The sequence below is a fragment of the Pinus tabuliformis genome, chromosome 8, assembly GCF_031772625.1.
Source record: "Pinus tabuliformis cultivar Carrire ecotype Pingquan chromosome 8, CPIR1, whole genome shotgun sequence".
NCBI lineage: Eukaryota > Viridiplantae > Streptophyta > Pinopsida > Pinales > Pinaceae > Pinus > Pinus tabuliformis.
In genome coordinates, this window is record NC_142294.1 from 343,954,674 (window position 1) to 343,970,663 (window position 15,990).

Here is a 15,990-nt window from a genome sequence, read left to right on the forward strand (position 1 = left end):
GGTTCTTTAGATCATGGACATATCATAAACCCTACTCCCAGAAATGTAGTTGCCTTAGAGCAACATTTTGATCGGCATGATGCCACGAAGCTGAGAGAAGAAGACAAGTTGGACCCAGGCGAGTACCTTGAAGTTAACATTGGTACTTTTGAAAATCCGAAAATGGTTAAAATCGGTAAAGGTACTAGTCTGGAGGAAAGGAAAAAGTTAATTGATTTACTTCGTGAATATCGAGATGTTTTGGCTTTTTCCTATGATGAGTTGAAGGGCTATAGGGAAGATATTATGGAGCATACTATTCCCTTAAAAGACGAAAATGCTAAACCTTTTCGGCAGAAACTTAGGCAGATTAATCCTAAGTTAGCCCCCCTGGTCCAAAAAGAGCTTGCGAAGATGCTTGCAGCAGGAATCATCGCTCAAACTAGGCATTCGACATGGTGTTCGAATTTGGTGATTGTCAGGAAGAAGAATGGTACAATAAGACTTTGTGTCGATTTTAGAAACCTTAATCTAGCGTGCAAGAAGGATAATTACCCTTTGCCAAAAATGGAAACTTTGTTGCAAAGAGTAACTGGGTCTGGAATGATGTCATTGCTAGACGGTTTTTCTGGGTATAATCAAGTTTGGGTTAAAAAGGAAGATCGACACAAGACCACGTTCACAACACCATGGGGCACTTTTGAATACATCAGAATGCCATTTGGGTTAACAAACGCTGGAGCTACTTTCCAGAGGGCCATGGACTATGCCTTCAAAGGGTTAATCGGGAAAATTATCGAAATATATCAAGATGATCTTACTGTTTTCTCTAAAGATGGTATCAGTCATATAGATCATCTTAGGCAAGTTTTCGATAGATGTAGAGAATATGGAATTTCTTTGAATCCGGCTAAGTCTGTTTTTGGGGTAACAGAAGGAAAATTACTTGGTCATATCATTTCTAAGGAAGGAGTCAAGGTCGATCCCGAACGAGTTGAAGCAATTCAAAAGATTCCTCTCCCGCATAACCTCAAGTCCCTTCAGTCTTTCCTTGGAAAGATAAATTTTATTAGAAGATTCATCCCAAATTATGCAGAAATAGCTAAGCCCATTCAAAGTCTTCTGAAGAAAGATGCGAAATTTGTCTGGCAAGAAGAGGGCAAAAGGGCTTTCCAAGAAATCAAGTCTGCTATCGCTAAAGCTCCTGTCCTGGTTAGTCCTGATTACTCCAAGAATTTCATGATTTTTTCTTTCGCTTCTGAAGATACCATTGCCGGTGTCTTGCTTCAAAAGAATCGAGATGGTCATGAGCAGCCTATTGCTTTCATGAGTAGAGCACTTCAAAACTCTGAGTTGAAGTACAATACCATGGAAAAGCAGGCCTATGCCCTGGTCAAGTCTCTCAAGCATTTTAAAACTTATGTGGGTTATTCTAAGATCATTGCTTTCGTCCCACATTCTGCTGTTAAGGACATATTAACTCAAACTGATTGCTTAGGGACTCGTGCTAGGTGGGTTACTAAGATACAGGAGTATGATTTAGAAATTAAACCCACCAAGCTGATCAAAGGCCAAGGTTTAGCTCAAATGTTAACGGAAAGTAATGAAAAGACTCTTGGTTTGTTTTGCCTTGACGATCTATCTTCACCAGAATTGAGAAGATTAGCAGAGCATGAATGGTATAAGGACATAGTTTACTACTTGACAAATCTTGCATGTCCTAACCATTTAGTCGCTCATAAGAGAAGGGCTCTTAGACTAAAGGCCACTAAGTATTGCCTTATGAAGGATGGCCTTGGATGGAGAAATCCTGAGGGCATAGTGCTTAGGTGTGTTGACGATGTTGAGTCCAAAAGATTAATTTCAGATTTTCATTCAGGATTTTGTGGTGGTCATTATGCTGCTAGAACTACCGCCCACAAAATCCTGAGAGCTGGCTATTATTGGCCTTCGATTTTTTCTGATGTGCACAAGTTTGTTAGAACGTGTCAAGCCTGTCAACTGTTCACTGGGAAGCAGAAGCTTGCTGCCCTTCCTCTACAACCTGTTATTGTGGAGGCACCTTTTCAACATTGGGGTCTGGACTTCATAGGGAAGTTCCATGAAAATTCTAGCAATGGCTACTCATGGATTTTGACTGCTACAGATTATTTCACTAAATGGGTAGAAGCCATTCCTGCTAAGAATGCCACTGAAAAGGTGATTATGGATTTCATTGAGAATAACATCATTACTAGATTTGGTGTCCCCGCTAAGATAACTACGGACAATGCCAAGGCCTTTAGTTCTTCAGAGTTTACATCTTTTTGTTTCAAATATGGCATTGTCTTATCTCATTCGTCGAATTACTATCCTCAGGGTAATGGTTTGGCTGAATCAAGTAATAAAAATCTCATAACCATTATCAAGAAAATAGTAGGAGATAACAAGAAGTCTTGGGACAACAAAATCAAGTATGCTTTGTGGGCGGACAAAATTACTAAGAAGAAATCTACTGGTAAATCTCCCTTTGAATTGGTTTATGGCTTGGATGTTACCTTACCTGTGCACCTAAAATTGCCAGCCTATCAGCTTCTCCAAAATTTTTCCACTGATAAAGATGTTGTTCAGAATAGGATAGATCAGATTGTGGAATTGGATGAGGCTCGTCGGACAGCTTTTGAGACTATATGTAAAAATCAATCTAATATTAAGAAAAGCTTTGATAAATGCTCTCGATCTAGATATTTGCAGGTTGGAGATATGGTTTTACTTTGGGACCGCAAAAATGAAAAACCAGGAAAGCATAAGAAGTTTGACAGCTTGTGGCTGGGACCATACATCATTAGAGATATAGCTGGGCCAAACTCATTCTACTTGAGCAGATTGGATGGCGAACCACTTGATCTACCAGTGAACGGCCAAATGCTCAAGCTGTTCTTCAGAGATGATATCTGATGGCATGGGGCATCTTTTGTATTGTATTTCTATCCCTACTCCTTGTCTTTTCAACATTTCATTTCTGTTTTTAGGATTAGATTTACTTTTCATGTTATTAGTTAGTCAATAAATGAAGAGCTTTTATCTTTCCTGTACTTAATGTATATGATGATTTTGGAATGGACGCTACTTATTTTCATTTGTGTGTTGTATGGATGCAGATTCTGGATTCTCACATTCCTACCAGTGCAGCAACGTGTCCCCAAGTAGAGCCAGATGTTGACCACTACCGGTCAACTACCCATGCAGTGCCCCTCCTTTCTTTTGGCAGAGAGGGGTAGTTCCTGAACGACGTGTCCGTGCCAGCCTACAGTCATCGACAGCTTGATCATTTTTGTTGTAAACCCAGTCTGCATGTATAAGTTGTAAATAATCTAAGCAGATCAGAGTCATGTATGTAAAGTTGCCTAGGTGGACCTAACTTTCTAATGATGATCTGCGTCCCGGGAGGTTTTTCGTCTCACCGATCTACGATCGGTAGAGTTTTCCTTCAAACCTGACCCCAAAGCCGGGATGGATTTCGTCATCAGAACTTTAGGAGAATCTTATATGTTAATCTGCTAGATTATAGTTGTGTCGCAGAACTGGGTGTTCTATGAGGGTCTGTATTAAGTGGGTTCATCCCTTTGAGATGAAATTGTAAAAATCATGATGAAATGTGTCTTGAGGGTTGAAAATGTTGTAAATCCCCTCATGAGTCCTAGGTCCTAGGTCCTAGGTGATGTTTCCAACGGCTTAGTTTGATGATCCATCTTGAAATGAATTAAAAATTTAAAAAATGAATAAAAATAATAAAATTAAAAAAATAAATAAAAAATTAAAAAATAAAAAATAATAAAAAAATAAAAAAAACATAAAGCAAAAACCCTAAGCAATAAAATAATAATATTTTTGTGAATGCATGCAAAATATCTTTTTAAATAAAATCGACGGATGAGATTAAGAGATGGCTTAACCCTCATCGACGGTCGAGATCGCTTCAACATGGATCACCCAAAACTAGCCGTTGGGATCATTTCCTTTTTATAGGGTCTTAGGGGGTCATTTTACAGGTTTATCTGATCTGTGAGTCTGTACTGAGAAAGCTCTCTTGTAATCTGATTTTCTGATTAATAAAAAGACTTTGGGGTTCAAAACTGGCTGGTGTTACTCTCTGGAATTGCTGTGAGATGTTTGTTTTTCTGCATATTTCAGTTTTCAGCAGTTAAAAATAGCTTGTTTTCAGAGTATTGTGAGTACAGGTATCTTGCTCACGTGCTAGGGTTTGAATGTTGTAGGGTTTCTGGAATAATGGCAGGTATCTCCATTATTTTTGAAATCTAGCAGCATTTCTTGCCCTCTTTACTGATGTTTGCTTGAGGTGTGCAGGAAATCTTTAAGTGAAGGATACTGGTGGGCGTTTGGGGAAGTTCTGGGCTGAACCAGCCGACTCCCACAGGCTCTTCTGTGCAGAGCCCAGCTGATTGTGCCCTGAGTTAAATCGTTTAAAGTTTATTTTCTGTTTTACATGAGAGATTCTCTTTCTGTTCACAGTAAAGTTCAAATTTCTGATATTTCGAAAATATTGCTGCAATAAATGTTAAATTTGGCTGTTCAAGAGCTGTAATTTCTTTGTAATTCTAGGTTAATTTTGAAGTGGTCTTATTTTGAAGTTTTGCATATATCTGCCGGGCTCTTGCTTTCTGTTTTCCAGGGTTATCATTACGCTGCTCTATCCGCCATTTTCCCTGTTCACAGCAGAAATGCATTGACTTCATGTTTCAATCAGGCAAAACGAAATCATTTCCTGAGGGATTCTTCAGAGTTGGTCTCAGTAGCATAAAACGCTCAGGTAAAATTTCAGCAAATCCGTCTCTCAGACGCTAGGTACGAAAGTCTCATTCAATTGAAGTGATTTGACTGTGTGCATTTCCCTGATAATTTAAAAAAAAAAGAAAAAAAGAAAAAAAGAAGAAGAAGGGCAAACGCATCCTGTATTCTCAAAAAAGGGTTTTAGTGTCGGTGCTTGATTTCCAAAAGATCGCATATTTCGATAGTCTTCTGGGGTTTTCTGGGGTTTACGGATAGGGTCACTGTCGAAATCTTCATAAGGTGAAACCCTGAGCATTTTCAAGTTTCGCTGACAGCAGGATTTAGGTTATGCATTCAACGTTGATTCAAATGCGTTTTGCTTAACGTGGTATTGTGGCAGCGTGCAGTGTTTCCTTTTTCGTTTTGCAGATAGCCATCCTCCTATCTCTACGCTGGCCAGCCCCACGAATTCGTAGCAATCCTGTTGCATTCGGCTTAGCAGTTTGAGGTACATCAAAACGAGGGTCAGGTCCTTTTCCAATGCCATCGGGTCTCTGAAATCTTCAGGCGTCAAATTGACTATGTACGTAAGCATAAAGGCGCAGCATTTAAAGTGAAACCGTGCCAGGATAAAATCAAAATCGTTCAGCGCATCGAACTTCTTCTGGTTCTGAGGCAAGGGTATGTACGCACGTGTTGGGGCTGCCTGAGACGCGATCCGTTCAGTCTTTAAACCTTTTCCTCTCTCAAATCTGCATCCGCAGCGTTCAGGTGAGCTGGTTCGGGTCTTTCCCTGCCGCCGTCGGTAAGTATAGCATCGTTTCACCCTCTTATTTTTCTCCCTTCGCCCTCTTCACTTGTCTGCGGCATTTCGATTTACTCTTCAACAAACGTAGGGTTACGTCTGCCATAGCTCACCTCTGTCATTTACGATTTACGTTTATAAATTTTCAAACAAAAACTAAAAAAATGAATTCGATGTGTTTTGATTGCGTAGGCGTAGGTTTGTAATTTTTGTTTTACATAGTTTAGGTTGGGTGTAGAGTTTGGGTTTATTCTTTATGATAAAAATCTAAAAAAATAAAAAAAGGATTTGTTTAGATTTTGGTTTCTTTAGTTTTAGTTTAGATTTATTAGAATTTAGTTTATTTAAATTTTCATATAGTTTTAAATTTTTTTAGTTTATAGTGCTGTAGTTTTTTTAGTTAATGTTTTAGTTTGTTCCTTTTTTTAAAGTTTTAGATTTTAAAATTTTCAAATATAAAAAAAAAAAAAATCAAAAAATGTTATATTTTAATTAGTTTTTAGGCTTAGTTTTAAACTTTTTATTTTAGATTAATTTTAGTTTAAATTTCTTAGATTTTAATTTAGGTTTTAGATTTTATTTAAAAAAAAAAAAAAAAATTATTTTGAAAAAAGCATAAAAATTTCTTTTTTGTGGAGAATTGCTCTTACCACCTTCAGTTGTTTATCATCGTATATCTTTCGTGCTGTGGTCTGAATACGAAATAAGTATCTGGTTTCTCTGTTATTCAAAGCAATTTATTTCTCTTAGTTTGCCGGATATCGTTATTCGAGGAACTTTGTGGTTTTTACTGGATATTTAAAGCATTGTTCTGATCATTTGATGATAGGTGATTGTTGTTTATGATTTATGCTCTTATATCACCTAGAAAGTAATCATTTAGGCACCAATCTAACAAGGCACTGGTCTATCAAATCAATAAAACCATTTTAGTGCATCTCGTCTCCCGGCCCAACTGTTTGGCAGTTGGCCTTCATCTTTCCTCAGGGTCTACCCCCCTTAGCCGTGGGAGACAGGCTTAAACGGAGAGATCGGGGATTAGAGTGACAACCCCCGGTCTGAGCGTTGTCGTGTCAATCCCCGCGACAACAGGGCGCAAAAGTGGTCAGATCGATTTGGCACTAGAGTGTGTGTTATCTCGGCAAAGAAGACTAGGGTTTTAGTAGACGACAAAGATTCAACGATCTAGGAGCGAGAGAGAGAGGGCTAAATAGCCCTAACTCAGTTAGCTTCAATGCGGCTGTACAATTTGCATGAGGGTGTAGAGAGGTCGAGTTGCACGTCCATACAACACATACAAGGCACAGGAAAGCCGTATTGCGTGGCCGTACAACAAAGCTGAGAGTGAGTGCACAGGAGGGTGTTTGATTTTTATTGGGGAGATGATCAGTGGTTTTCTATTGTGAAAGGGAAGTGTTCCCTTGCTGTAAAAATTTCTGAAGATAACCATTTGCTAAGATAATAGAAAACACACACTATTTGTAGGTTTTCCCTAGAGTTGGGGTTTCTTGGGTATATTTTGTGTCTCATGTGTTCTTGTCTTTATTTTTGGTTACAAACTTAGAAAATTACAAATCAATTGTTGGGTTTTAAGGAAAACTAACGTGGTATTAGAGCATAGCCTCTGATTGTAGACCACATACTTTTTTTATCTTCAGGAGCAGGTTCTGCGATTTAGAGGGAGCGAGTTCACCAGTTCGATTTGGCCGCTAGGGTTTTTGGACATTGCAAATTGGCAGTATGGCTTATCTGGGTCTCAAATTCGAGGATATGTTGGATGGTGTGTCCGACTTCTACTCATTGTGTGAGAGAATTGGTGTGGTGTTGGGGGAACAAGGGGTTTGGGAGTTTGTGGATATTGTCCCCACTAACCCCAATGACCTTTAGTAGTTGGCTTAACATAATAGAAGAGATGCCAAGCCGAGGAGTATCATCTTGGAAGGAATCAAAGACTACATTTTCCCTCACTCGACGGGAAGAAGTTAGCCAAAGCTATGTGGACAACCATTATTGGCCTTTAACAGGGTTCGAGTGAGGCCAGAAAGTTAGTGTTGAAGGATAAAATGAGAACCATCACAATGATCAAGTTGGATTCTATGGTGTCTTACTTCACCAAGTTTACCCAAGTAAGGGGCGAGCTTGCTAGTGTGTGTGAGATAGTTTCTAATAGAGGCTTGGTGAGTTTTGCCTTGATGGGTTTATCCAAGTCTTGGGAAACTTTTATGGATGGAATATGTGCTAGGGAGAAGCTTTTGGACTGGGAGCGACTATGAGGTGACTATGTCCAAGAAGAACTTCGTAGACATGCTCAGTCAGGGTCTCGTACCAAGATTGAAGATGAAGAGAACTTTGCCCTAACTAGCAAAGGAGGTAGGTTGAAGGGCAAGAAGAACAGTGGTGGTGGTGAGTCGAGCTCTAAGGGAGAGAGGAAGAAGAAAAATCTCAGCAAGATCAAGTGCTTTTCATGCCACCAGTTTGGGCACTATGCTACTAAGACTTAAGTGCCCTAACAGGGGGAAAGGGTTCAAGAAGGACCAAGTAGTAACCTCCACAGAGATAAACAAGTTCTCTTCTCATTTTGAGAATGAGTTCTCACTTATTGCTTGCATGGCAAGCTTAGTGGCTACCAACTTATGGTATGTAGACAATGGTGCATCTTGTCACATGATGGGGAACAAGAACTACTTCAACAAACTGACAAAGAAGGACATGCAGTTCCATATTGAGATGGGAGATGATGGGAAGTATTGAGTTGAGGGCGTTGGTACAATCAAATTTAAGAGGGAGCCAGGAAACACTCTGTTTCTTAGATATGTCCTTTACGTTCCAGGGCTCAAGAAGAACCTCATTTCAGTTTCAAAATTAGAGAATAAGGGGTACGAGGTGACTTTCAGACAATGTAGGGTGTTTATAAAACTCTTAGAGTGCAAGTAGGCTCAGTAGATTGGGGTCAGGCATAAGAACCTGTACAAATTGCAGTTTGAGATAACCGCAACATTGACCAGTAGAAGGAGCAGTGACTCAGGAAGGGAGCTTGGAGAGTTATGACATAGGTGCATGGGGCATCAACACCATGGCGTGCTGAAAATTCTCAAGGAGATAGCAATAGGGTTGCCACAGTGCAATGTGGAACAACATGAGGTGTGCAAGGGTTGCACACTTGGCAAGTATGCCAAAACCTCTTTTCCTAGCGGAGATAATGGGGCAAAGGGAATCTTGGACCTTGTTCATTCAGACATTTGTGATCCCTTCTCTTCAAGATTTCTCTTGGGGTACAAGTATTATGTCACCTTCATGATGATCACTCGAGAAAGACTTGGATTTTCTTTATGAACAAAAAAGTTGAAGTCTTCTCAAAGTTTCAAGAGTTTAAGGCCTTGGTTGAGAATCACAATGGCAAGAAAATTAAGGTGCTGAGGTCAGATAATTGTGGGGAGTATACCTCAAATGCCTTCAAGGAGTTTTGTGCCAAAGAGGGCATCCAGAGGGAGCTGATCACACGATATAACCCTTAGCAGAACGAGGTGGTAGAATGCAAGAACATGGCCATAGTTGGAGCGACCAAAGCCATGTTGCAAGATCAACTACTGCCCAAGTTTCTTTGGGTTGAGGCATGCAATACAACATTTTTCTTGCAGAATCGAAGCCCACACAGAGTTCTAGGGCGTGTTACACCAAAGGAGTGTTGAAGAATGTAACTAGTGTCGGTCTTCATAATTGTACTTGAGTCATAATGTAATATATTTGTCAAAATATATTTTTATTATTATTTAAATTGACTTATTAAAGCATGGGTTTCATGCTTGGGTCAATAATCAATAGGTCAAAGCACCCATTGAGTGCTCTAGGATTATTTTATTGAGTCAAAAATCATAATCATGATGTAACAAAGCCTTCATGGGCACCTTTAGTCAAAGAAGAAAATTATTTATATGTAAAAAGGAACCCAACCTATTGCGCTGCACAGAATGAATAAAACCATTTCTCTCTTCCTCTTTTCTTCTTGCTAAAATCACCCATTTCCAAGTGAAATGGCTTGTTCAATTCATGTGATGAGGGAATGAAGTGAAATTATTTTTATAACTTATGAGAAACCTCTAGGAATTAATTTAATCACAAAATATTAAAGTAAAAAAGTGAAAAGGTAAAAAAGAAAAAAAAGGCAATTTTAAGTGGAAACGCGCTTTATGGTGGGCTAGACTGCCTTGAAACGAGTTTCTGGTTGTACGGGTGCATTTCCATTTCAAGAAACGTGCCCATACGACCGGAAACACGTTTCAAGGCCCATCTAGGATGCATTTCCATTTTTCCCGGATGAAATGGGCACAAAACGAGCCCCACCCCATGTTTCCTGCAACATAGCATGTCCCAACTAACAGACATGTCCTATTATAATTATTAATTATACTTATTAACTATTATTATTATTTATTGTACATTTGTGTTCATAACATTTTGAGTTATAATTTAGCCATTTGTATTGGCAGGGCTTTTCCAAACTTATTCTGGGCTCTTTCTTTGTTCAAACATTTATTTCCTTAAGAGGCATGTAGTTAACCACTTATCTCGGCAGGAATTTCTTCAAAGCTGATTTTGACCTTGCTATTATTACTTTTTTGATTACTCTGGCAATATAAATAACTGACATATGATTATTTTTTCATTATCTCTTCCTTATTCAGATTACAGGCTTGGCCAAAGCCATGATTAAACGTTGTGTACGTCTTGATGGGTTGACTGATGCCATAGATATAGTTGGCACTGGTGGTGATGGTGCGAACACTGTAAACATTTCAACAGGTGCATGCATATTAGCTGCAGCATGTGGTGCCCGAGTAGCAAAGGTTGTTTGGTTGAATTCATATATGTAGTACTTGAAATTTGAATTTGGGAATTTAGCAAGCTCATCTTTGTTTCATGGCTGCCGGATTTTCCTGTTAACATGTGAAGCTGTTTGTATTTTTGTTTAAATAACACCTGTATTGTTAGACTTGATTTGTTTCTCCTATTCATATTTTTTCAGCAAGGAAATCGTTCAAGTTCCTCTGCATGTGGAAGTGCAGATGTGCTGCAAGCTCTGGGAGTTGCTCTAGACTTGGGACCTGAGGTTTGTTTTGCATTGGAAAAAAATATGTTGTGTTTGATTTCCTTGTTCTTGAAGTATCCTATGCTTATCTGGCAGAGAATGAAATGTCTACTTGGTTTATGTGAAAATATGTGATTGGTAGCACACTTTTTCTTGTTTTCATTTTCTGATTTTGATTGCTAGTCACATGGAGAGAAAATTGATTAAGAATTATAATTTTTTATTCAAGTACACAATACGAGCTATTGAGGCTAGAAATCTCAAACAAAATAACTGCAATTGTTTAAAAGAGGGTATGTACAGGCTGACCTTAACCAACACAGGTGGTGACAAGCCTGGAATTCTCATATGGAGGAACAGAAGTACGAGCTAATAAGAAGTCTAGAAATCTCAAACAAAATATCTGCAATTGTCTAAAAGAGGGTATGTATAAGAAGACCTTAACTAACACAGGTGGTGACAGGCCTGGAATGCTTATAGGGAGGGAGAGAAGTACATGCTATCAAAATATCAATTTGCTGAAAGGCAAAGCTGTGATTCAGTTCATTCTAACCAACGCTGAACAGTTGAACTGCAATGTGTAAGACAAGTGTTGAAATGTGTAACTAGGTTCGGTCTTCATAATGTCTAATGTAATCATGATTTTATGTATTTGATGTGAAAAGGAAAAATAATTTTATTATTATTTTGAAGCATGGGTTTCATGCTCATGGCCATTTTATTTACAGGTCAAGCACCCATTGAGTGCTTCTAGGACTTTGTCATGAAGTCAAGAAGTCAAAGAGTCATTGTAATTTGTAAAAGACCCTATTGGACATATTGTATCATGTCAAAAGAATTTTTGAGTCAAAAGACCCTCTCCAAGACAAGTTGGCGTACATTAAGAGAAGTTGACGTACATAGTGACAAGTCGGCCTACTAGGGCTCTCAAGAAGCCTATAAATAAGAAGCACTCGGCCTCATTTGAAGACACTCACGTGCAAGCAATCAAGTTTGATCAAGGAAGATAAGAAGACCTAAAAGGGAGCGAAGAACAAGGAAAAGCAAGGAGATAAAAAGTAAACCGAAATCTGAAGTTTTTGGGCTACAATCCTTCAGACATGCGAAGAAGGTAGGGCATCACTCATTGCAGTAGGGACCGAGATATTGCAGTCATATTAGGAGGCCAAAATCAGATAAAAGAAGGACTATCTTGCAATCCGAATTGCTAGAGAAGTAGCTGCTGTCCATGCGAAGGAAATTCACCATATTTATCTCACATGTGCCAACTAGGGTTTTTGTGGTAGAAGCCAAAATTGCAGTCCTGAAGCAGTAAGTCGAAATTCTGAAGAAAGGTCGAAATCTGAAATATTGGAGCAAGTTTGACTAGCGTTGACTTTGTGGAAGAGAAGCTCATAAAAAAAGGTTTGACTTGTCTTGGAAAGGTCTTTGTCAAGGGGTCATAGGTCTTGGAATTCTTCGTCTGAAAATTCTATAAGAAGAGAAGAATTCTTGTGGGTTTTCCTCTCAAGAGGAGAGGTTTTGGCCTTGGTTAGCAGCCTACATTTTGTGTCCTCTTGTCTCATTGATCTTTACTGTTTAGTAGCTGTTTGATGATAGAAAACACAATAATAATAGAGTGAAAGAAGAAGTTAACTACAAGAACATCAAGTTAAGTAAAAGAACATACAAGTAGTTATCAAAGTAAGATAAATCACCTAATCTAGCTGCCCCTAGATTTCTCAACATGGTATCAGGGCTAAGATGACTACAACAAGGAAAGGAAACTTGAAGAAGATCATCCAATTGAAGAAGGATACACAGATCGTCAAGGAGAACTAAGAAGCATCAAAGACATCAAATCATTAAGAGCATCAAGGAGGAATACACATCACATCACAAGGACAAGGATCACATCATCACAAGAAGAAGAAGACCCCAAGACCTACCTCCATTCAAAGAAGGACTCTATCATTTGAAGCATCTTGAAAAGTTTCCACATTCTACACTCTACATCCAAGTAAAGCTAGAAGAGCTTCTCATCATCAAAGAACTCAAAATTATCTCCCTCACATTGGAAGAAAAATGAAGACATCAACAAGGAAGCAATCATCTTCAACAAGGCATCTTCAATTATCAGCATTATCAAGAAGGCATCAAGTTGAAGATATCATCAACAAAGGAGCATCTTCACTTAACAAAGTAAGTCTTTTTTTTATGTCTCAATCCTCAAATCAAATGACTTCATCTTTTGCAAGGAGAACAATAAATTGGTTGGGACCTCGAACTACCTTGCATGGAAGAAGAGAATTGATCTAATTCTCATGGAAAATGAAGTTATTGAATATGTAAAAGGGCTCCGTCACCAAACCATCTCAAGAGCAAGGTCAAGCACTATCAAAATAAATGAAAGGAGAAATAAGGGCACAAAGGATCCTCATAGAATCAATCAAGGATTCTCTCATCCCTTATGTTGCAAACTTTGAGTCAGCAAAGGAGATCTATGAAAAGTTGGTGGAGTTGTTTTCCGTAAGCGCTGCAGGGGAAATTATATCTTTGAGAACCAAGCTATACAAGATGAAGATCTCAAGGGAAGAAGGGATAACAATGTATTTCATGAAAGTATTTGAAATTAGAGACCAACTACAAGAACTTGGGGAAGTAATGTCTGATTGAGAGATTACCACCCTAGTGCTCAATGCACTACCTGATGAATGAGGCAACTTTGGGTCAACCATTTATGGGAAGAAGGAAACCACTCCATTCAACGATCTGTGCTCATTATGCAAAATTGAAGAATCTAGATTAAAAATGAAGAATGATGTTGGGTCAACTGAACAAACACAAGCATATGCAACATCGACAAGGAAGAAAGGCAAATTTGGAAAATTTGGGCCTCAAACGAAGTTTCAAAAGAGAATTGATATGTTAAGGATCCAATGCTATGAATGTAATGAATATGGGCATTTCAAAAGGAATTGTCCTAAACTTAAGAAGGACAACAAGAAAAGAAAGGAAAGAAATGAACCTCATGTCACTGAAGAAGTGGAAGAACCTGAAAAGAAGAAGACAAAGGAGGAAGTGAAAGACCTCTACTATGATTAAGATAACGCAATATACTTAGTTTCTTTTCAGTTTTTATAGGATGCATTATAGCTGAGATAATGATGACATTATCATTGAAGCATGGAAGGATAGCTGAAATAGAAATCTGCATAGTTGAAACAATCATCATAGAAAGGAAGTAGCTCATGGCATCTTCATATTAGGACAACCGAAGTAGCAATCGATATGGTCTAAGTCATCTAGCAAGATAGAAGATAAAGTGTTCATCATACATCATCACATTAAGAAGAAGTATTTGCAGAATAAGGATCATCAAGGTCCTCCATTGTAATCTTCATTAGAAGGTTCACCTCTACTTGGAAGAAGCAAATGTCTCACAGAAAGTCTACATTCCACCTTGTGTGGGATCCACTGGTTAAGAAGGATGAAGGTATGGTGACAAAGTTGTGCAACATGTCAAGTTGGTTGAAGTACTCTCATCTTCAAACAAGGAAAGAAAGCTACGAAAGGAAGTCTAGATGACCATGAAGAGTTATGTATATATTTGGTAATAAATAGATAAAATCATGTCATCATATGGTTGAAGATAGTGTGGGTTAAAATGCTCTATCTCATGAGCATGATGAAAGAAAGAAGATACTCTTCCATTAGAGTGATGCATAAAGGCATGTAGAAAATATGCATAGAACTCTTTTACATATTGATAAGATGAAATCAACATAATATGACCTCATGGAAAATATGAGGTGGTTGGAAACCAATGTTCCACGGGGATGCGCCCCCCCAATGTGGGGGATGTGCTTCCTCGCCCCCCACGCTCCCAGAACGGGGAAACTCTTGCGAAAACGTTCCCCCACGTCCCCTTTTTTGGGGGAACTCGGGGAAACTCTGTGGGGACTTTTTCCTGGTGACGAAAGCTGTCCCCCCAGCGTCCCCCCAAATTTGTTTGCTAATAACAATTAGAAACATAAAAAATTACAAAAATTACAAATTTTAATATAATTAAAAAAATGAAAATAAAAACTAAAGGATAAATTAAAACTTTAAAACATAATCATTCACATTTCTCATTCATTTCTCATTAACCCTATGATTTTACCTTGCTGCCCGACATTTTCCTTCTACTGCCACTCGACATTTTACCTTGTCGCCCGAGATTTTCCTTCTGTCGCCGCTCTACATTTTCCATCTGCAATTTGTTGTGATTTAGATTTACCATTGACTAGGGGCTTGAGACATTTGAAGCTGCAATTTTCATTTTGTGACATGGAGCTGTCAGATTGGAGTTGCAATTTTCATTTTGTGACTTGGAGCTACCGAATTGGAGCTGCGATTTATTATTTAGTACTTTTTGAGAAATTTACTAGTATTTCACTGCTTTCTATGTTTACTTTTAGTGTAGTATTACATGGCTATTTTAGACTTCAACATCATGTCATTGTCATGATGAATTTACTTTCGATGTGCATTGTGTAATTTCAATTTTCAAATGATTAATTTAATTTAGATGTACCTTGCATAATATTAATGCCCATTGCTAAATGATGAATTTAGATGGAACATTGCATAATGTCAAATGATGGATTCAATCTAGTAATTTACTTTTAGATTTACAATTTTATATTGATGATTGCAGAAATGTCAAATGATAATTATGATTCATAATAGTCTAATACGAAATGATAATCATATTTAGATGCATATTTCGTAATTATTAAGATTTTCTATTTACTAACTTAGGTATTTACATATTGTTGGGATTTATTTGTTATTTTTATATATTAAATTTTTAATAATTTTATAATTTTTATGACTCTGACGTCCCCCCGTTTCCTGGAAATTTTCCTAAATTTTGGGGTTGCTTATATGCTTCCCCTTGTTTCCCCGAAATTTTCCTAAATTTTGGGGTTGCTTATATACGCCCCCCTCCCACGTTTCCCCGCTCCCACGTTTCCCCATCCCAGAAGCTCGATGGAACATTGTTGGCAACTATGGTTCCTATGATGAAAGGAACTATGTATAAAAGATCCCGAGGAAGCAATAAGTGAAGAATGGTGAAAGAAGAGTTTGTGAGAAGATGCATATACTATCACATAAGATAAATGATCAACATTTGATATCAAGAAGGATTAGAGATGATCTCCATGGAAAAGGTATGGAGACCTTGATATGTATGCTGGAGAAAGAAAACCTTGGTAATGTATGTCTTGGAGATCGGTTCATACAATATGTGAAAGGATGTTGATGCAGAGAACAAATGTCACGATGAAAGGCCATCATAAAATGGTAACTTTGATTTGACGCT

The 15,990-nt window shown here is 38.2% G+C and overlaps 1 protein-coding gene across 1 annotated transcript in view; it reads left to right on the plus strand.

Annotated features, from left to right (window-relative positions):
• The window catches only part of TRP1 (tryptophan biosynthesis 1), a 264,481-nt gene that overhangs the window by 68,833 nt on the left and 179,658 nt on the right, over positions 1-15,990 (plus strand). The window contains exons 3-4 of the mRNA XM_089372138.1: positions 10,237-10,398; positions 10,578-10,661. Coding sequence (XP_089228264.1) covers positions 10,237-10,398; positions 10,578-10,661 — 246 coding nt within the window. The remainder of the gene's footprint in view (positions 1-10,236; positions 10,399-10,577; positions 10,662-15,990) is intronic.